The 22,347-nt window shown below is 34.7% G+C and overlaps 1 protein-coding gene across 2 annotated transcripts in view; it reads left to right on the top strand.

Annotated features, from left to right (window-relative positions):
• The first annotated feature begins 331 nt into the window (after nt 1–331).
• Nucleotides 332–22,347, top strand: part of esyt3 (extended synaptotagmin-like protein 3) — a 25,035-nt gene continuing 3,019 nt past the window's right edge. Inside the window, 18 exon segments of one of the 2 annotated variants that reach the window (NM_001123233.1) lie at nt 332–905; nt 2,034–2,075; nt 2,741–2,875; nt 2,985–3,061; nt 6,959–7,028; nt 8,577–8,666; nt 10,895–10,950; nt 13,807–13,927; nt 14,016–14,192; nt 14,287–14,369; nt 14,454–14,502; nt 14,597–14,686; nt 16,125–16,187; nt 16,304–16,363; nt 17,139–17,210; nt 17,322–17,408; nt 18,968–19,117; nt 20,205–20,644. In NM_001123233.1, coding sequence (NP_001116705.1) covers nt 594–905; nt 2,034–2,075; nt 2,741–2,875; nt 2,985–3,061; nt 6,959–7,028; nt 8,577–8,666; nt 10,895–10,950; nt 13,807–13,927; nt 14,016–14,192; nt 14,287–14,369; nt 14,454–14,502; nt 14,597–14,686; nt 16,125–16,187; nt 16,304–16,363; nt 17,139–17,210; nt 17,322–17,408; nt 18,968–19,117; nt 20,205–20,644 — 2,174 coding nt within the window. In that variant the 5' untranslated portion in view covers nt 332–593. 2 annotated transcript variants of the gene reach the window in all.

Raw genomic sequence — 22,347 nt, 5'->3', positions numbered from 1 at the left:
TTTGTGTATAAAATGTAATTTCATTTATCTATAAAGTGAGCAATCATTTTGTTGCACATTTTGACATTCAGTTCAACTGATGTTCTAGGCTATAAAAACCCCTGAGCTTATGCCCCCCTATACCCCCCCCCCATCTCTGCCGCACACTAATTAATCAGTCATTAATCAATTATCTTAAAGTAAAGCCAAAAGAACATAATTTCTAAACTCGCAACAGATTTCCTGTTTGTCAACATGAACAGATCTAGCCTACTCTTTCCCATGCCGAGAAAAGGGTGGAATTTAGGCGTGTCTACTTCGAGGCCAAGGCAGGTACAAAACCCCAATGGATGGGAAACACGGAAGTTTACAGAAACTGACACAATCACGACGGCTTAGCGGAGAAGTAAACGCAGTGATGGGTGAGGTGATGCTGTGCACGGCTCGGTAAAGGATTGATCTGCCGTGTCGATCTGATGGTTTGTACTGTATCAGGTAGTCTGGAGAAGCAACCGATCAGCCAAGCCATCGCCAGGCGATCTCTAACGACACATTAATTAGGGCGCTTTTACTTTTTACTACTTGAGAAGTTTGAGTCAGACTTTGTAATCAGAATGAGTAACGGGGTCAACGAGCCCCCTCTCTCCACCGAACAACCGGAGGGACTCAAGCCGAAGGATGTCAGTCAGATGATCCTGGAGTTCCTGATGTTCATGATGAGGGCGATAGCCATCTGCTACCCCGTGTATTTGACGGGCACATTTGGACTAAGCGTCAGCTGGATTCTTCTGAGCATGTTTATGTGGACCATGTGGAAAAACAACCGCAGGTGGAAAGAGCAGAGAATCGACACAGCCATTGACTTTTTAGAAAATGAGAAGGACGTGATCAGTACTGAACTCAAAGCCATGGACATGCCACCTTGGGTGGGTGCTCATTTTGACCTCTTGGATTAATAATTGTGCAACATGAGGGCTATAGAGTGTCCGTGAGTTTATTTCTTATGATGAAAATCAATTAGAAAATGGTGAAGGTTACTCACTATGTGTATATGCATACTGCTTAATATCCAAACAATGGTGAATGCTTTTGATAGGGGTGGGTCCATGTTGTGTTGCTTTAGGAACATCATACAAAAAGGTGTCAGGTGAGATTTTTTTTAATGAAAACTCCCAACCCTGCTTTAAAACCAGAAATAGACACACCCTTTAATGCGGTACTTGAAAGCTGAAAAATATAAAATGGATTATGATTTGTTTTATTGAGCATTTAACCTTTTAAATTACATTCTTCAGCTTTTATATTAACTACAATTCCCAAGATGTCATGTTTCTCCAATCTAAACTTAAAATGTTTTGTTTAGGGTTCCTTCATTGTTCAAAACCTGTATAACTTGCTTTCTTTAGTCAGGCAGAATGAGACACAAGGTAGTTCAATACTGCGATACTGGTAGATAAAATAAAGGGACAGTTTATCAAAAAAACAAACAAACAAAAAAATGCTCCTAAGTGGTTCTAAACCTTTATGGGTTTCTTTCTTCTGTTCATCATGTAACCAAACACTTCCGATGTATGAAAAACAAATGCATGAAAGTGAATGGTTACAGGTTTCTTGCTTTCTTCAAAATATGTTCATTTGTTTTAAGTAGAAGAAAAAAACCCAAAGTTTTGAAAAGGTATACTGTAAGTCAATAATGGCAGATTTTTCATTTCTGGGTGAACTATCCGTTTAACTGTGACAAAACTAGCCATATGAATTTTTGTGCCAAAAGGCTACCTGTCTAATGTTGAGAGGTTGTCTTCTTTATACATAACCAGGGTGAAATAATGTACATTATTTTTTAGCTGTTGAAATAATATATAATAGGCCACATGATATCCATAACCATATAAAATATAATAATAAATGCTGGACTGTAGGTCTGAAAATCTCTTTGGTGTTTAAACAGTCTGTCTGCATGTTATCAAATTTGTTTTTATTAATTTCTTGTTTAATAGTTTGTTTTAATTAATTGTTTGTTTATTAATTACTTTCATTTCCTCTGTTCGGGATAGATTCATTTTGCAGATGTTGAGAAGGCTGCTTGGATCAACAAGGTAAAATTTCTGCCCATGCACAGTGGTTTGTTGGGGGTTTTATTTGGCAACTGGCTGGATGTATAACATTATCTTAACCTTATTTTATTACATGGCTGCTGCTGCGGTGTAAAATAAATTAGACTTTTTTAATACAGTAACAACTTAGGAATTGTAAAATTCTTGTAATTTCTTGCAATTTTTTTCTGTGAGTGTAATGTGCGATATCGAATAAAGAATGTCCCTTTCTTTCTTTCTTTCTTTCTTTCTTTCTTTCTTTCTTTCTTTCTTTCTTTCTTTCTTTCTTTCTTTCTTTCTTTCTTTCTTTCTTTCTTTCTTTCTTTCTTTCTTTCTTTCTTCTGTTTACGATTATAAAAAGCATATTAAGCAAAAAGGTGTGATTTAAAATAAATCCCTGACATAACTGAAAAACACCAACATTTCCAAAAAGGGAGGCCTTTTTGAAGTTATGGACTTGCCTCTGAGACCCAATTTATTTTTGTTATTCTGACTTGCATTGCAAGATTCTCCCAGGCAAATACCTGTCGTATGTATAAGCACACTTGTAATAAACAAATGAATCTATTAGACTCATTTCTCACAAATTTGGCTGCATGCTGAGATTCTGTTCAGTTTCCATGTTTTTGCCTTAAATGTACATCCATAAATGTACTTATTTGTTGTAGATTCTTCAGCAGTCATGGCCGTTCTTCGGAGTGTACATGGAGAAACTACTCATTGAAAACATCCAGACAGTGGTCAGATCAGTCCACCCTCATCTAAAGACTTTCACCTTTACTAAAGTTCACATGGGACAGAAGGTATAATTCCATGCATAATCAATAGCGCAGTGCTCTTCACAGGAATTACTCCACCATCAGAAGTATCTGAGCAAACATTAAAGAGCTTAAAACTGAATTTGTTTTTCAGGCTCCAACTATTACTGGCATTCGGGCGTATACAGATGAGCTGGAAACAAGAGAAGTCATTCTTGATCTCAACATTGTGTGAGCTATAGCATTAAACATTGGTCTGATACTAGATTACCATACACTGATAAAAATTTTCTGCTTCTTTTACTTAAAAAAAGTAATGATTTTTTTGTGCATAGCTTTATTATGTAGATGTAACAATACTAGGCCTTGTATATATTACTTAATTTTTATATTTGTCGAAATAAAATTTTCACATAAACTTTACTTAATTTTTCTATTTCTCTTACCATTATTTTGTTTGTGTGATCTACATAACCTAATGAGTTATGAACTTGCATTTTTTTATTGAAACCAACATCTTTTTTTATTGTCTATATTACAAATTCTTAAGCAAAATATTACATAAAGCTGGCAAATTTTGTAAATAAATTACAAGATATGTGAAAAATGACAGGTTTTATTTTTTTTCTTCAATATACATTTCAACATACCATTTTTTGACTCCATCAAAACATATAAAATGATAGAACACAAAGGAATTAATATGGGTGGTTCAGACTATTTTCTACACAATATTATTTGTGTTTATTAATCCCTAACTGCAACCAAAACAGTAACATACGCATTGTAAACTAGCAAGTGAAAAATCTTCACAGAAAACCAAACTTTATTTGGATTGGACTTTTTTTATGCATCCTAAACATATGTTATATTAACTGATAATGCTGTAAATCAAATTATATTCACACTGGGCAAAAAAAAAAAAAAAAAAAAACTTCACAAGCACAGGGATAGTTTACCCAAAAATAGAAATTCTGTCATCGTTTTCTCACCCTTTACTTGTTACTTGTTTTCTCACCCAAACCTTTTTGTCTTCTGTTGAACACAACTATTTGGTTTTTCCTACTGTGAAAGTCAATAGTTACAGAATAAGCTTTCCTTAAATAATTTTCTTTAGTGTTCAACAGAAGAAAGAAGCAAAGGTTTGAAACCACTTTAGGGAGAAAAAAACAGTAAAATAAAAACAAATTTTTTTTGGTCAACTAACCCTTCAGCTGACCCACAAGTATGATCCAAATGTGAAAAAGCCACCTCAAAAAGTACTTTAGGTAAACCTGAAGATTCTGAACAGTACAATGTAAGTGAAGTGACCCAACAAAATCCCACTACTATCAACAATGTCTGTATGGCTTTTAGGCCAATAAGCTGACCTTGAGATCGTGGGCATTGGGGAACATGTTACTGTTTGTCGTCAAGTTTGTCGTCAAGAAGCCCTTGTGAAAGACCTCAAAGTTGTATTTGAGTTGCTTTGGATAGCTTAGTTCCAGTGCATACATGCGGCCCATGAGGTACTGTAGGTGCAAGAAGCTGCTCCAAAAAGTACATTTGCTCTCTCTATGGTTGTCCACAAGTGAACGGTGGCGCTCTTGAATGGTTATAGAATCGTAGTCATCTTAAACCTGTAGAAAAAATAAATCACAGAAATAATTAAAATTTAAATTTATATTTGCTAATGTAATATATATATATATATATATATATATATATATATATATATATATATATATATATATATATATATATATATATATATATTCACTGTGCGAAGATATTTTACTTACTTAAACTGTAAAATTTACTTAAATAGTCCACAAAACAAAAACATAGCTTAAATTATTAAAACAGCCCTCTGCAAAAGTTTTCTCACCCTTGGCTTTTCTACTTTATAGTTATGGTTCATGAGTCTTTTCTTTGTTCTAAACAGTTACACTGACTGCTGTTTTTTAGAAAAATCCTTCATGTCCTGCAGATTCATCAGTTTTTCATCAGCAGATTTGAACCCTTTCCAGCAGCGACTGTATGATAGTGAGATTCATTTTTTCACTCTGAGGTTGATTGAGGGACATAAACACAACTGTTAAAAAGGTTTAAATGCTCACTTATGCTTCAAAAGGAATCACAGGGCATTAAGAGGGCATTTCTTTTCTTATTTTGTTGAAATATAATTTTGAAATATCATATTTTACTTAAAAAAAACTGAAAACACTTGCATGTTTCCCAAAAAGCAAATTGCAATTTACCTTAATATTTAGATTAAAAGAGTGTTTTTTTTTTTGGCTCTTACTGCCTTGCATTTACTTCTGGAGCATCAGTGAGTTAATAGCTTTGTTTGAGTCCCTCAATCATCCCCAGAGTGAAAAGACTGAAAGACAAATCCCACAATCATACGATCACTGCTGGAAAGGGTTCAAATCTGCAGAAGATGCTGAAAAACTGAAGAATGTGCAGGACATGGAGGATTTAACTTTTCAGAGTTCAACTTTTCAGTACAAACATAACGTTTGTATGCATGTACACTTGTAGATCATCCGGAAACCACAAACCATATTAAAAACCAATGTATGTAAACTTTTGCAGGGTGCTAATGTAATATTTTGAGCTAGGTTTTTGTATTTTAAACTATATGTAAACATCTTGTATATAGAATGTTACTCAAAACAGTACTTAATAAAAAATAACATGCATTTTGTATGATCTCACATATTTTGTTAAAGGTTTTCACATAAAAAATAATAATAAAAAAATAAAAATAAATAAATTACCTAGTAGTCCGTATTTTTACCAAGGAAGAGTATTAAGCGTCTGATAACAATTTGTCTTTTGGAGTCAATGTCAATATCAATCTTCCACCTGTCCAAGTCTGAATTTAATGCACTGCAATCAGCTTGTAAACAGTTAACATAATAAACCAATTTCTTAAACATTACATACCCTTATCCAGTGCACTTGTCAAGTGAATCACCTGTTGGGGACAGTGTAATAATTATTAATTGACCAATGCAATAATCCAAATCCATAGCAAATAGTTTAACTAGAAAAATTTTATTTAAATCGTTATCTAAAAATCTTGTGAAAAAAAAAAAATCAGCATTTTCAAAAGAGAGAACAAAGATGTTGAAACTAGCACTGGGTATCTGAGGCACTTTTATTACTCTACTTTAATTTTCTAGCCTGGCTTGCATAATAACTAACATGATTTTTAGCATTATCTTGACTTTAAACAATGTTTGAAAAGAGGGCTTAAGACCAAGGATAGCTTCTCTGAAAGGCCCTTTACATGTAATTTAAGTTAAAGAACTTAAAACCGTCATCTTGACAGAATATTTTACAAACGTGAGAATGAATCAGTGTTTCTCCAAACATGTACATTTTGTTCTAACAGATGCCATCAGTGCAGCTAGGTGAGTAGAAATAAATCAAAGCATAGTTGCGTACAAATATTATGTAGGCCTACTCGTTTTTATTCCATTGAAGATAAAATAATTATTAAGTATTTTGGACTCGACGTGAATTAAGAAGTTAATGTCACTACAACATACAGTCTGGTAAAATATTGAAGCTATATTCTTGTGTAAAGAGGTTAAACTGAAAGAATCTAACTACTAATCCTGCACTAAACATAAAATCTAACATTATTTTTCACTACATGCATTGTTATAGTCAGATTTGCAAATGTTAGTGTCAACTTAGAGTAAAAACAAATCCGCCATTAGCATTAGCACATGCAGCAACTACTGGCACTGCACTTCCACTTCTTCTTTCAAATGGGGTTTCCCAGTCAAAGACAAAGGGGAATAGTTATTTTGTAAATTTAACAAGGTTATGTTATGTTGTCTACGAGTACAAAAAATGTTTGTCTGAGATTACTCAGAAAAACTGAGTAAATAAAAAAGGCACAATGTCTTGTGTTTTGAACAAACCCTGATGAATTCTAAACTACATTTATTCATGTAAAGCTACGAACTTACATTTTTTTGTTGATTTCACTAATTAAACCTGATAATATTTACAAACGCTCAGAATCATTTTTATTAGTGTACTAACTCCTTTATGACTGCTGTAATGTGTGGTCTTGTAACCATCTAAATCTGATATGTTTTACGACTCTGCTCTTTTCATCAACTGTAGTTACGAGGCTGATGTGGACATTGATGCTGATGTAAACCGAGCCATTAAAGTAGGAATCAAAGGGCTTCAGGTTAGTGAAGGAAAGTACTGAATTTTTGAAGTGATACTTCCATGTATCATGCATTTCAGTGATTCAAACTGAAACTCTTAGCAGTATTTTTTTCTGTCTTCAGCCATCACATGATCCTTCAGAAGTCATTCTAACATGCTGCTTTAATGCTCAAGAAGCATTTCTCATTATGACCAATGTTGAAAACCTGTAGATCCTTCAGCCAGTGTTACAAATATTAGATAGTTATTTGATTGTTTATTTGCCTAAATTGATTAGCATCATTTAAAAGATTTGTACGCTGGCCTAGAGAGCTCAACATGCCGCAGAGCGAATAACAAAATCACCAGCAAATTAAGAAAATGTCTTCATTCGTTTGACAGCACACGTGTTGCAAATCCTCACAATGCAAACACAAATAAAAGAAATGTGTTGCAAATCCTAACAGCACATGCGCATTCTGATATAAAAAAAACAAAACAAAAGTTGACTCAGCATGTTGCATTTGTATTATGTAGTCATTTTGCATCATTAGCCCACTAAAATATCATTTAAAAAATATTATTCCTATCTGCAATTTAATTTGCCCTCATTTTTAACAATTATTGATGCATTGCGAATTTAGTTTTATTAATCTAGAAATGTTATTTCCTTGAGGATATTAAGTTAATTTAGTTATTTTAAATAGTTTATTTAGACTGATAAATAATATGCAAAAGACAAGGGAATCATGTAATCAGGGTGTTCAAATAAATAAAAAATCTCACCTTTCAGGTCACCTACAACTTCACTGAGCAGTAGTCACTGCACAAAAAGCAAATCACAGCCAGGTCCATCACTTTTTTTCAGTTCATCCATGTGAAACCTCTCTGTTGTGGTCCATGCTATTTGAATGTGTATGAAGATTTGCAGCACATTTTTGATTTGTGTTTGCATTGTGAGGATTTGCAACACATGTGCTGTCAAACCAATAAATATATTTTCTTAATTTGATGCTGTTTTTTTCTTTTTGCTTTTAGTTTTCTTAAGTTGCAGCTCATTGACCTCTCTTAGCCTCCATAGGCATTGACTGTAAATGTGGCAGCATCTTGTCCCCTAATTAATTAATTAATTCCTTCATTCATTCATTTTCCTTCGGCTTAGTCCCTTTATTAATCAGGGGTCGCCACAACAGAATGAGCCGCAAACTTATCCAGCATATGTTTTACACAATGGATGCCCTTTCAGCTACAACCAAGTAACATCTATACACTCTTGCATTCACACTCATACACTACGACCAATTTAGTTTATTCAATTCACTTATAGCGCATGTCTTTAGACCCAATTAAACCGGTGCAACTGGAGGAAACCCATGCGAACATAGGGAGAACATGCTCACTCCACACATAAACACCAACTGACCCAGTCGGGACTCGAACCCGCGACCTTCTTGCTGTGATGCGATGATCAAGCCATTATGTCATTCTCCCCTCATTAATTACCTCATTCAATGTACAAGAAAATGAAAATGAAAGCTATGTATGTTTTATCATTATCATTAATATTATTGATGTTGTTGTCGTTTAGCTTCAGGGGATGCTGCGTGTAATTCTAGAACCTCTGATTGGCCAGGCACCCCTTGTAGGTGGAGTCACTATGTTTTTCATTCGTCGACCTGTGAGTATGGACAATGCTTAAAATTGGTTTGTTTAAAGTTTGTTTAAAGTATATATATATATACTTTTTTGTTTAAAGTATATATATATATATACTGGGTATATATATATACAGTTGAAGTCAAAATTATTAGCCCCCTTTTGATTTTTTTTTCTTTTTTAAAAATTTCCCAAATGATGTTTGACAGAGCTAGGAAATTTTCACAGTATGTCTGATAATGTTTTTTCTTCTAGAAAAAGTCTTATTTGTTTTATTTCGGCTAGAATAAAAGCAGTTTTGAATTTTTTTAAAACAATTTTTGGGACAAAATTATTAGCCCCTTTAAGCTAATTTTTTTTCGATTGTGTACAGAACAAACCATCGTTATAGAACTTGCCTAATGACTATAACCTGTCTAGTTCACCTTTTTAACCTAGTTAAGCCTTTAAATGTCACTATCAGATGTATTCACCTTATTCTCAGCTGTCGAGTGGGCGCTGCCATTTGAATCTTTTTGTCTCGCGACTTCCGGTCACATTCACTTCCATTCATTTTTTGACGTTAACAACTGCTCGTTACGCTGCTTGATGTTGCAATTTAATATTTTCTTATTATATTATGCTACTTGGTCTGTGTAGTCATGCAAACATTTGTTTGTTGAGCAAGTAGTTTGGCCATTTTCTGCCGTTTATTATTCCTAGTCATTTCTCCCATAGGCTACTGAATCGGAAGTTCTAAGGCCCCGTTTACACTAATGCGTTTTAGTTTGAAAACGCATAAGTTTTGCTACGGTTACGCCATCCGTCCACACTACGCCGGAGTTCTCGAGCGCCGAAAACGGAGCGTTTCGAAAACGCTGGAGAGGGCGTTTTCATTCTAAAACGCTGCTGCTCCGTCTCAGTGTGGATGGGGAAAGACGGAGACATCTGAAAACGGAGGCGGGGCTGCAGACATTCGCCTCTCTGATTGGGGCTTTTCCTCAATATTAAGTAGCCTAACACACAGTTCAGTCCTGAATCTTCTCCGTGTAAGTTCAGACTTCGCAAGTTTGATCAAGGCTGCATCTCTTCTTCTCAGTTTGATATGGAAAACATACCGAGGACACGCGTCAATCTTCACAGGGAACAGTGTACTTTATAACTTCATTCACATCACCCTGGCTACGTTGTTTCACTTTCTCAACAATAAAATGTAAACTTGATATAAGGAACTGCCTATTTTTATTTTAATATTAACAACTAAACAGACAGCAGAAATGTTGAGGCGTCGTGCTGCATGAGCGTCATCTTCACTGTGTTCATATATATAACAAAACGGAGCCGATAACAACTGCCTCCTTTCAATTTCAGTGAAAATACGAAACACAGCCTCTCTTTTGCTGAATATCAGTTTTAATAATCGATAATGGCCATTATAAAAGTATAACATACAATAAGTTTATACATTATAGGAAATAAAGGCAAGCGATCAGTCAATATACAGAATAGGCTACGTGCTTACATCATTAACTTATCTTTGCGCTCAGCCAAAACACGTTACCTGAGAACAAGTAATAGATTCCAGTGACCAAAGTCAGGGAATATGTCGTTAGATAAAGACAACAAGATGAATGAAATATCACGTTTAATAAATATAGTGAGATTAGATCCAGCGGGAGATGCTTGATGAGAAGTCCGACTAGCAGAGCTCTCATCTGGGTAGATGGGCTCCAGCGATTGCCAAAGTGTGTGTGTGTGGTCACGTGATGTGCGTTTTCAGTGTTTTGGTGTGGACGGTGAGCAGTTCAGAAACGCTGGGTAAAACGCGAGTGTGGACGCGGATCGTTTTCATTCTAAAACGCCGTTTTAAAACTAATACGCACTAGTGTAAACGGGGCCTAAGACAATCGCGAAAACAGGCGCACCTCCGCATTTTATAATAAGGTCAATAGAAGTGTCTTGAAAAATATCAAGTAAAATATTATTTACTGTCATCATTGCAAAGATAAAATAAATCAGTTATTAGAAATAAGTTTTTAAAACTACTATGCTTTGAAATGTGCTGAAACAATCTTCCCTCCATTAAACAGAAATTGGGGAAAAAAGTAAACAGGGGCGCTAATAATTCAGGGGCGCTAATAATTCAGGGGGGCTAATGATTCTGACTTCATATGTATGTATATATAAATATATACACACACACACACACATACACATATATATGTATGTGTGTGTTTTTATTATTATAAACATTTTACATTGAACTTATAGGCTCTGCAAATCAATTGGACTGGAGTTACAAACGTTTTGGATGGTCCAGGTTTAAGGTACATTTAAGTGTCCATATTATAATATTTTGAAGGTTTAAAATTTAGTTTTTAAGACCTTCTATGCATGTATTAACATGCTTTTAAGTTCAAAAACACTTTTTCATAATATTCATTTCCTGTCATCTCATATTTCAAAGAGTCTAAAGTGATCTAATCTGTTGTAATTGGTCTACTGCTTGGTGTCAAAAACAAAACGTCAATCTTGAAATCTGAATCTCAGCTTCAGAGCTTTCTCATTCTACTCTACACTGTAAACAACACAAATTGTTGACCAACCTAATTAGTTGATCAACCCAAACCTGACATTTACAAAGTATACTGTTTGAGAGTGTTTGAATAGATGTTGTTCACAGGCACTCCAGGTAGCCAATGAAGATCGTAGACTGATATTATGCAAATTTGTTGCAGATCTCCCGAGATTAGTTATAGAAATCCTGATTATTTTGCCTGTTCAGAATAGTTCTTTTCTTTCAGGAGGCACTAACTTTTGTTTTGCATTTAGATCTTTAAAACTCTGAAGAACATTTACTTTTTACATTCAGAAACAGCTACAGCACGTTAAATAAAATGAAATATCTGGAAAAAATAATTAATGGGTTTTTAGATTGTCCGTCAATAATGTTTATCTAGAACATTGAAAAGTTAAATTATAGTAAAGTAGGAACGTATCAAATTTAATCTGTGTTGGCTAAACAAAACAATAGGGAAAAACAAACAGGAAATTATCTGGCCACCCTACACTCACCTTCAAAAGTGCCTCAGGATAGGGAATGTTGCCATACCAGTATAGAGTGTGTATACCATAAAAAACCATTGCAGGATTAATAGTACATGTAATAATATTCATGATTATGTGTCCCTTTTCCAGTATTGTAGGAATAATATTACGGATGATGTACTCTGTACTCCTGACATGACATTAAGCATCTCAGGGATCCTCATTCACTATGAATTTGATATATGTATCTCATGCTCTTTCAAAACAAACTGATAAATTAAAGTTTGTTGACAAACTTTATGGTGGCTTGAGAAAGTCTAGTCTGAAAGTTTAAAGAAGTGTAAAGTTTAAATCATTGAAGTAGTTTTCAAAAAGTTTGAAACAGTTGGCATAGATAGATAACTACATGTATGTTATCTTGTTTCTAGTATGGATCAGCATGTTTCTTGCTAGGTGGTTGATGGTTCTGAGTGGTTGCTAAGGGGTTGCTAGGGTGTTCTGATTCTGAATGGTTGCTAAGATGTTGCTAGGATATTTGAGTGGTTGCTAAGACATTGCTAGGTGATTTCTAGGGTGTTTTAGTTTGCTGCTAAGGTGTTGCTAGATGGTTGCTAAGGTGTTACAAGGCAATTACTAGGGTGTTCTAAGTGGTTGCTATGGTGTTGCTAGCCAGTTGCTAAGGTGTTCTGTGTGGTTGCCAGGGGGTTGCTAGAGTATTCTGATTTGTTGCTAGGGTGTTGCTATTGTATTTTGAATGGTTGCTAAGGCGTTTCTAGGGTGATTTTTTTTTATGGTTAATAAGACCACTAAAATTGTATATTGCTAACATAAATTAACATGGTTTTAGTATGAATTAGCGTGTTACTAATACGATTAGTATGTTTGTGTTTTTAGTATTGATGGGTGTTAGTATGTTTCTAGTATGGATCAGTATATTGCTAGTATGGATTGGTGTATCCGCTTATTAAGTGTGACGTCACGCGAAGCGGCTTTCGGGTCCAAGCACTCTATTCAACTGTATGGGGAGACTCACGAAATGGTAATAATAAACGTTTACAAAGTCATTTAATACTTTCGAAAATCACGATCGCAATATATATGTCCATGCCTAATTTCCAGTGGCCAGAAAGTGATTCATTTATTTATAGATTGTTAAAATTTTGGTTTTTGTTATGCAGCAAGCCCAGAGATTGTTGTGTACATGACTTTATATAAAATTCACTTTAATGTGTGATATGAATGAAAAGTGATTATAAGCGAAAAATTTCTTAACTCAAATGAGTGGACCCGGAAACAGTATTACGTACTGCTGGACATAGCTGGTTTTGGCTGGGCTCCCAGTCTGGCTAGGCTGGTCAAGCTGGTTTTAGCTGGTCATCTCCCAGCCTGACCAGCTAAGACCAGGCTGGAAATGGCTGGAAACCAGCCTGGAAATGGCCAAAACCCCTCTAAAACCAGCCTGGCTGACCAGCTAAAACCAGCCAATCAGCCTAGGCTGGTTTAAGCTGTTTTTTCAGTAGGGTGGGACAGTTGCTAGGGTGCTGTAAGTGGTTGCTAGGGTGTTGCTAGTAAGTTGAAAGGTCATCAGTGATTGGCAGATTTGTAGTCTGAGTTAAATGAGCTGGTGCAAAGTTATGAGGTAATAAAGTTTGGTCCAATGTTAAGTCAATAGGACTTTTCTAAATGTTCCGGGACAGTTTTGGGAAAACCGCAAGTCGGATGAGTTGGAAAAGATATAGCAACTTAATTCAGTATAGTTTGGAGGTTTGGTGTTAGTTTGGTGTTTGTAGTATGAACAGTCTAGGAGGAGATGCATTCTTAAGAAGAAGATGGAAGAATAGTAATAAGTTTATTTAGTGTAACAGTATGTTGGCTTCTCAAACCATCATAAATATTTCATTTTTAGTACAAATGTAGTTATTTATTTCAGCAAGCTCTTATCTCATACATTTCTAAAATAATCCAAGAATGAACTAACATAATCTGCCACCCATTTTTCCTATGAAACTCTTGCACTTACAGACCTCTAGTTGATAAATCCAACATATCTAATCCCTTTTTCTCAATAAATAGGACAAACGTGATACTCTGTGTTCATCATCACCATCAAATCTGAATGTCTGTTTCCTCTGTAGTCATTTGTCAGAATCAGCCATTGTGGACGTCATCGCCTCTCTCATGGTTCTGCCCAATCGCATGTGCTTCCCTTTAATTGATCAAGTCAAGGTTGAACAAATGAGGTTTCCTCTTCCTCGAGTAAGACTGAGCATGATTGGTTGTTTTTGTCAAAATATATGTTTGTTTTTAAACTGGAGAATAAGTTAGACTATGTGAACATCTTCAGGGTGTTGTACGCGTCCATGTTCTGGAAGCCCGCGATCTTGTAGCAAAGGACTCACACATGATGGGACTAGTAAAGGGCAAGTCAGATCCATATACTGTGCTGAGAGTTGGAAACAAGCATTTCAAAACAAAGACCATCAAAGAAACTCTGAATCCACGCTGGAATGAAGTTTATGAGGTGATTATGAGTTGCCGTTCTGGTTTATATGCAGGACTTTTTAGTTGGGAAATGACAAAATTTGAAGAGATCTCATTAATATATCTTTAAACAGTTTGTCATTCATGAAGCCCCGGGGCAGGAGTTGGAGGTGGAACTCTACGATGAAGACAAAGACGCTGATGACTTTTTGGGCAGGTAATGTCGATCATGCTGAAATCATAGCCATTATTTCACCCACTGTATGTGATTTAGTGTGAGAGCTTGGACTGTTTGCCACAGGTTCAGTATGGATTGTGGGGATGTGAGAAAAGACCGAGAGATAGATAAGGTGAGAAAGATCTGCCTCATGCTGCATTTTTACTGAATGGCAGCTGATTGGAGTGGGAAATTAATTTTCTAAACCGCTTATATTTTCATTGCAGTGGTACACTCTGGAGGACATTGAGAGTGGTCAGATACATTTTAAACTGCAGTGGTTTTCTTTGTGCTCAAACCCAGAACTGCTGAAGGAGGTAATCATATTTTTATTCCTTTTTAATTAGCAATATACACATTGCAGCTTAATTTTGTTGTCAACTCACTCACAGAACATGCTTAATCTTGTTCTGTAAATATACAGTTCATTACAAATTCTACCACATTTAAAGAAGTTCTGTATAGAACCAAGCAACTTTGTTGAGGACATTATTTAAATGCATATCATAAAAATATCTGTTCAATAAATTTAAAGGTTTATATTGAATACAGTGCTATATTTACATTAATAACATCATAAATACTGAAATGAAGGATTGTGTCAACATTAGTCTTATTATTTTGAGCAAAATCATATTCTCATATCATTTTGTTAATATATTTCTTTCCTACAATTAGAGATGACTAAAACAATAATTGAATATTTCTCCATTAAGCGCAAACCTCTGGTTAATTTGACCTGGGTTGCTCTTTATATGGAGATTTTTATATGGAGCTTCGATGCCAAGAATTTAACAAAATAATTCTGCATCACTGAATATGGTTTCAGTTTAAAATGTGGATAAATTAGAAAGTGTGAGAAGTTGCGCTCTGCTTTTTAAATATTTTTTTATTTTTTTTATTTGACAGTTTATAAAAGCTTTGTTCTTGATTTTTAGCTTGTGTACTTCACATTTTGTAGTTTGGGTAAGACATATTTTTAAATATTTGTTGTGTTTTTAACCATATAAATGCATTTGATTGACTATTGAAAAATTTGTGAATATTGTCAACGCACTTATTTGGTAAAATTGTCATTCAATGTGTTTTTGGTCATGTTTAAATCACTATAATTGAGAGTAAGCATTGCGGAATGAACCGCAAACTTATCTAGCTTATGTTTTACGCAGCGGATGGCCTTCCAGCCGCAACCCAACACTGGGAAACACCCATACATTATTGCGTTCATACACATACACTACAGCCAATTAAGCTGTACCACATATCTTTGGATTGTGGGGGAAACCGGAGCACCCAGAGGAAACCCATGCCAACACTGGGAGAACATACAGACTCGTAACAGAAATGCCAACTAACCCAGCCGAGGCTCGAACCAGTGACTTTCTTGCTGTGAGGTGATTGTGCTACCCACTGTGCCACCGTCACACCCTGAGAATAAGCAGTGCTGGAAAATTAGACCCAATACCAAAACAATCATGGCACTTCTACTTTAGCTCTGCTCATATCTGTAAACATGGACGCTGAAAAACAACGTACTTGATAACTTGCGACAATAGCATAACTCTTATGCGTGCAGTGTGAACGAAGCATTACTCTGCTTCATACTACCATTCAAGTTTTTAATACATTAGCTCAGGCAGAAGCCCCATACGATGTAATGAAGACCACAACTCCCATGATACCACACTCTGTCACAGCGTCATTAAACTTTGAACGTGTTTTTTTTTCTAATTTGTAACTAATTTTTTCTTTCAGACCAGTGATGGGCTTGCTTGTGCTATGCTGGCATTGTATCTAGACTGTGCATCTAATCTGCCTGTGAGTATAAATGTACAATGCGATCAAATGATTGCCAGCCTGTCATAATAGAAACCATAAATCAGAACAAGCATTTATATGTGATTTTTTTTTGCCTATTTTTCTTTGCTTTAAAGAAAGATCAACGTGAAGTCACCCATAATGAAAAACATGGAAAACAACCTAAAGAGTCTCGGGTAAAAAATGGTTTGAACTTATCTACACCCTTTAAACACAACATTTTATTTAATTTATTTTTAACTCGCTTTACTTTGACGTATTCCCTTCTTTTATCAGGGACAGCGAATAAAATATATATATATATATATAGTATACGATGATAAAATTATAATTGTGATTTTTATTCATTTTAGCCTTCTGGAAAGTTTGATTTTCTACTTTCTCATAAACAATGTGAAACAGAAACCTCAACAAGCTAGATGTCTTGCTATTTCACTGCTGATTTGTCTCATGTGTTTGGAATGCAGCCTTTTGCCATCTTGCACTGAGCAAGAGAACATTCCAGAGATGAAATCATATTCAACTGCCAGCATGAAAAAGTCAAGGCGCAGCTTTGAGTTTTTGCTGCTTTGTAATTGTAGCGACCTGTTCAACTGGTTTCCATCAGTGGCTTAACTATGAAAATGATCACGTTAACCACATACACATTATGCAAATTGAAAGAGAAATATTAGTGGTTTTCTCGGTGTCATAGTTCTATAATCATAAAAATGTTTGTTGCATTGCTATCTAAATATTCCATGCAGCTGTTTTGCAATCAGGGATGTGCAGAAGTGTTTAAATCTCTCAATTTCAAAAATTTGTTCCAGAGGTAAATGGAATTCTGTGACAGATTTGTGAAAATCTGTCTAGTCTCAATAGAAAGGTTGTGATTAAACTATAAACAGGGTTATTTGGGGGGTAAGGCTCTTATTGAGCTTTATTTACAGCAATGTTCATTTTATATCACAGGTCACTAGAAAAACAAATAATCCCAACTCCTATGTGGAGTTTTCCATTGATCCGCAAAGTCAGAAAAGCAAGGTAACTTTTTTGTATTATTATTGTCTAATATTACAACTACATTAATATAAACAGTTTATCAGATGTTTAGAAGCTGAAGTGTTTAATCAGAGTGTTTATTTGTTCTGACAGGTTGTGTTTGCCTCAAAAGACCCGATTTTTGATGAATGCTTCACATTCTTTGTGCACAGTGTTAAACAACAAGTGTTAAATGTTGAGGTAAGACTTTTAAAATCACAATATGTAAGGCGTGAGATATCACAAATACTTTGATGTCTTTGACAACTCAAATATGAGCCGAAAGCAGAGACAATCAGCTCCACAACCCAGCAGGCAGGAATGCGGGAAAAGCCAGCTCCCCAGACTTTATCTATCATGTTTGATATCATTTGAAATGTCTCAGTGCGACTGGTACAATAATCTCATTCCCTCAGAAATAGACATAATCAAAGCAATAAATATATAACTTCAGGTATCTTTTGAACCAATGTGAAGGGTGTGCCTTTCCTACAGGCAGAAACTCTTCCACTAAATGCAAATGCCTTTTGTTATTCACACACCCCTTTCCTTGAGGGGATTCTTGGATTTACTACTCAAGGGGAGGTTTGAAAAATGTTTGGCGCGATTCTGCTTACCCAGATCAGCCCACAAGATGGAGCTCTAATGCTCCATGTTATGTATATTTTGAAATTAGGTATGCATCTTTTAATCTTGGATTTATCTTTTATAATTTTTATGTTTTATATTGATCATTTATGAATTGACTGAATGAATTGGCATAATACACACTTACCTGACTATTAAATTGTTATGTTCGAACATATTTTGCTTACTCTGTAATTATTCATTCCATTAGATTACGCTGTATCCTTGTTTTGACACTTTCTTTGTCAGGTCAGTAGATGGACTAAAATCCAGTTGAGATGGAGCATTGGGCACACTAATTGTATTTTAGGGATCCGACTGATTCTTGATATTGATTCAAGTGTACTTAGGTGGATAGGGCGTTAACTTCCGTTTAGGACAACAAGGGGTTGCACGACTAACCTGGATTGGGTACCCGACCTTTGTTTGAAATTAATATTATTCTAAATTAAGTTCATATGGGAAACCATGGGCTTGGTTAAACCAAAATTATTATAGAGTACAGTAGTCGGTTACATTTATAATAATGACCCTAACCTCTGATTGGAAATTATATTGTCTTTACTCAAGGGTGTACATCTAAGGAGGACTAATTAAAAATACTTTAGAATGAGCAAGCATGGGAGCGGCCATCTAAAAGTAGTAGTCATCTACCTCTGTTTAATATTCAAGACTGAAAAGAGTGTGACCGTTAGGTATACGTCATCGGCCGGGCCGATCTCTCTGAGCGACATGAGCACCTGAATGAACAAATGTAATAGTTACAAGTGAAGACAAAAAGTTCAAACATTTATCTAAATTATATATTGATATAATCTTCTTAATGTTTTATGATTGGAGTCAGATAAAACGAAAGATAAATATATTAATATTCTAAACCACCTCATATTCAAATTGGAGTCAGATATGAGTTGAATTTAGAGTAAATCAACATTGTGCACTGGAAGGGCCGAACAGGCATTGAACCTTCATCCACCAGTTGACACCTCCATTGGACCAACTGGGTGGACCTTACACAATCGTATTTCGTATTATGTTAAACAGATTCTAAACAGAAATAAAAGTACTGACAACTATAACAAACAGTAGGAATGTGCCATACAAAGTCTCACTTTTCTACCCTGTGGCCTCAGGTAAAGGAACATGAGAAGAAATCCTCACTGGGCAAATTCAGTCTGCCGTTGGTGCGGCTGCTCAATGTTTCTGACATGACTTTGGACCAGCGCTTTCAGCTGGAGCGCTCCGCACCCAATAGCCAGGTCAAGTTGAAAGCTGTTCTTAGGGTGAGTATGTGAGGGAAATAAATCAGCTCTAACATTTAAACAAACTAATTTATTCTTCTGTAAAGTGTTACAATCAAATTTGTTAATCAGTAATTGTACTGAAATCCATTGTGAAATACATACGTTTATTTTTCTGGGAGTTAAGCTTTAAGCAGGAAACAACCTTGTTTTAACTTTGAACAGTTTTTTACAAAAAGCATAAAACATTTAAGCATGAATGTGAACAAAGTACTGGAACAGACCTTTATTGTTTTTTTACATTCATTGAAGGTGCATTTTCTGTCACCTATTGAATGACTGCTGATGCAAAATAAAGAATCGATGCTTGAGGTCTGCTAGAAACATCCCAAATTGTTAGGCAGTGTCTGGTGTAAAAAGTTACTGTAATAAATATTCATAATCATATTTTTTTATGTTTAATCAAATTAAACTTGCAAGTAATTTTAGCCTACATGACATTAAATAGACTTAAAACAACTATGAAGTTGAAACATGGTTAACTTATTTTAGTAAGTAAAATTGTCAAAGGCATGTCATCTGTTATGACCGCACACTGCAAAATGTAAAGAATTACTGTTGATTTTTAGATCATTTAATTACAGTTACTTATAATGTACTTGTCTTACATGCTATATAATCAACAGTTCTATATAAATTAATACAGAGTAGCTAAGTGATTTACATTTTTTTGTCATTCAGATATTTTCCAAAGTAATATATATATATATATATATATATATATATATATATATATATATATATATATATATATATATATATATATATATATATATATATATATATTTTTTTTTTTTTTTTCATCTAAAGTAGATTACATATGTCAGGCAATTTGCGGCACTTAAAAAAACAAAACAAAACTGTGAACTAAGTAAAAAATTAATTATGTTTAAACGCATGAAAATAGACAGTAGTTGTATGAGTTGCTTCAAAAGATGCTTGCTTAGGTAAAACCTTTTCTTATTTAGATCTTTTGCAGAATAATTCTGTATGTTAGCTGAATAATGCTATGTTTGTTCTGAAATGTAATCTATGGTTAACAAATCCTTCACATCTTTCCTCCTACTAGATTCTTACATTAGAGAAACAACAACCAAAGGTTGTCACTTCAGCACCTCAGGATAAAAATACATCAACCCAAAATCGTCCTGAGCCACGTACTCCAAATCCAACTTCAAATCCAACTTCAAATCCAGCTTCAAATCTAGCTTCAAATCCAGCTCCACCTCCGGCTGCAGCTCAGCTAGTACAGAGCAACCCAAAAGAAAAAGGGCCCATTTCATCAGTCCCGCTCTCTAAAACACAAGTTCCATTTTCAGTTGTGCCCTTAAATGATCTTCAAGCAGAGTATCCTCCCTACAGACGAAGCACTTTTGTGGGCTCAGAGGGGCTGCAATCGACCCCTTCCACCCCCGGTCCAATGCGACGCTATGATTCCCACAGCCTTTTGTCGGAGAACTCGATTGCTTCTTCACGCGTTGATCTCACAGACAGTTACCCTTACCCAGAGTAGGTACAATATTCTATACTGTATATGTTTATTTATTTATTTTTTCAATCTAGCATTTTATACAACTCCAATTATTTCAAAGCACATGGTTGGGAAAATGAAAATAACAGTACTGCCAATATTAGCTTTAGCTATTAAATAATGTAATTTCAGTAAAATAGCTCTAAAGAGACATTATTCAGGCACAGTTATTTCAGTGATGATTCGGTTTTCTTTATTAACAGTGTGAATGTTGCAAAGTATGTGAAGTGAACTCATTTCTTTAGCAGCTTTTTATAAGGCAACACTGCTATTATTCAGCATAGATAGTTTAAAAATAATACAGTTTACCACATAGTCAAGCACGCATGATAGGGTTTGTCTTTCGACTTGCAGTCACTCTCTGACATCTGCACTTTAGAATGTTTATAGATGACTACTCTACAAAATGAAAGCAACTTTAAAATTAAAGATCAGTATACGCAATATGCTTAATATAACTACTAATTTTAAAGACAGTGATACTATTCTTTACTCAGTAGACTGCGGAAAAAAAATAGTTTACACCCAGAATGCAAATTTCCTGATTATTTACTCACCCCTTGTCTTCCAAGATGCTATTTTTTTCTTGGTTTTCAGTTAAAACTGAGGTTTTTCTGAATCCAGTTGACTATCCAAGTCAAGGAATAAGGTTATGCCTGCCAAAATGATCTGTCATTTTCTTCAATTAAAAATGTATATACTTTTAACCACAAAACAGAAACTTTTAAACACTTGATTTTATATACAGTTAAAATAATATATTGACTCTGGTGTTTAAAAATGTAAAACTTTTTTTATTCTAGCCAAAATTAAACAAATAAGACTTTCTCCAGAAGAAAAAAACATTATCATTAAACATCCTTTGGCAAATATATATTTAAAAAAATGAAAATGGGGGCTAATAATTCTGACTTCATTATTATATTTGTATATTTTTAAGAAAATGACAGATTGTTTCTATTGATAAGGCATGTTTTCCTTGGTTGGTAAAGAGTACAGCCTTTTGAAGCTGCATTAAAATGGCAATTTGCAAATTCAAACCACTGAGTACTATAAAAGTAAAGTACATGGAGAAATAAATCTGTAATGTTTTCCATCAAAACTATAATTTCTTTTTGACTGAAGAATTTACCAACTTGGATAGGGTGAGTACATTATCAGGATGTTTTCAGTAAGAAAGAGAACTAATCCTCTCCACATAGCATTTCCACATATTATATTCATCTGCTTGCCTTACATTTTATTATTAAACTCTATATCATTTCTAATTGGATTTGTTAATGTCACTGCCTCAATACATTTACTCACATTACGTGTTTTCCATGTAATTGGATGAAAACTCTTAATAAGAGACAGTACATTGCCTTCTTATTTTGTTCTGAGCAGGATTTGTTTTTCCAAAACAGATTATTTCCAGGGCTCTATACATCGGTTTACTGTGGGATGTAATAATTTCTATTAATTTATTTCAGTATTTTTTTTTTTAAATCTTAGAAATATTACATCAACTCTATTGTCTCTATTGGTATATCTAATGGTTTTTGTTCTGAAATTATGTGGAAGTTAGAAAATTCAGGGGTCTGAGAGTTTTAATAGCCAGACGACAAAAGGGTTAGTTCACCCATAAATTAACACTCAGTTATCATTTATTCACTTTTATTTATAATAATCGCTAAGACCT

The sequence above is a fragment of the Danio rerio genome, chromosome 9, assembly GCF_052040795.2.
Source record: "Danio rerio strain M-AB ecotype USA chromosome 9, GRCz13ab, whole genome shotgun sequence".
NCBI lineage: Eukaryota > Metazoa > Chordata > Actinopteri > Cypriniformes > Danionidae > Danio > Danio rerio.
The sequence above is the reverse complement of the archived record's forward strand: the minus strand, read 5'-3'. Positions and strand labels throughout refer to the sequence as shown.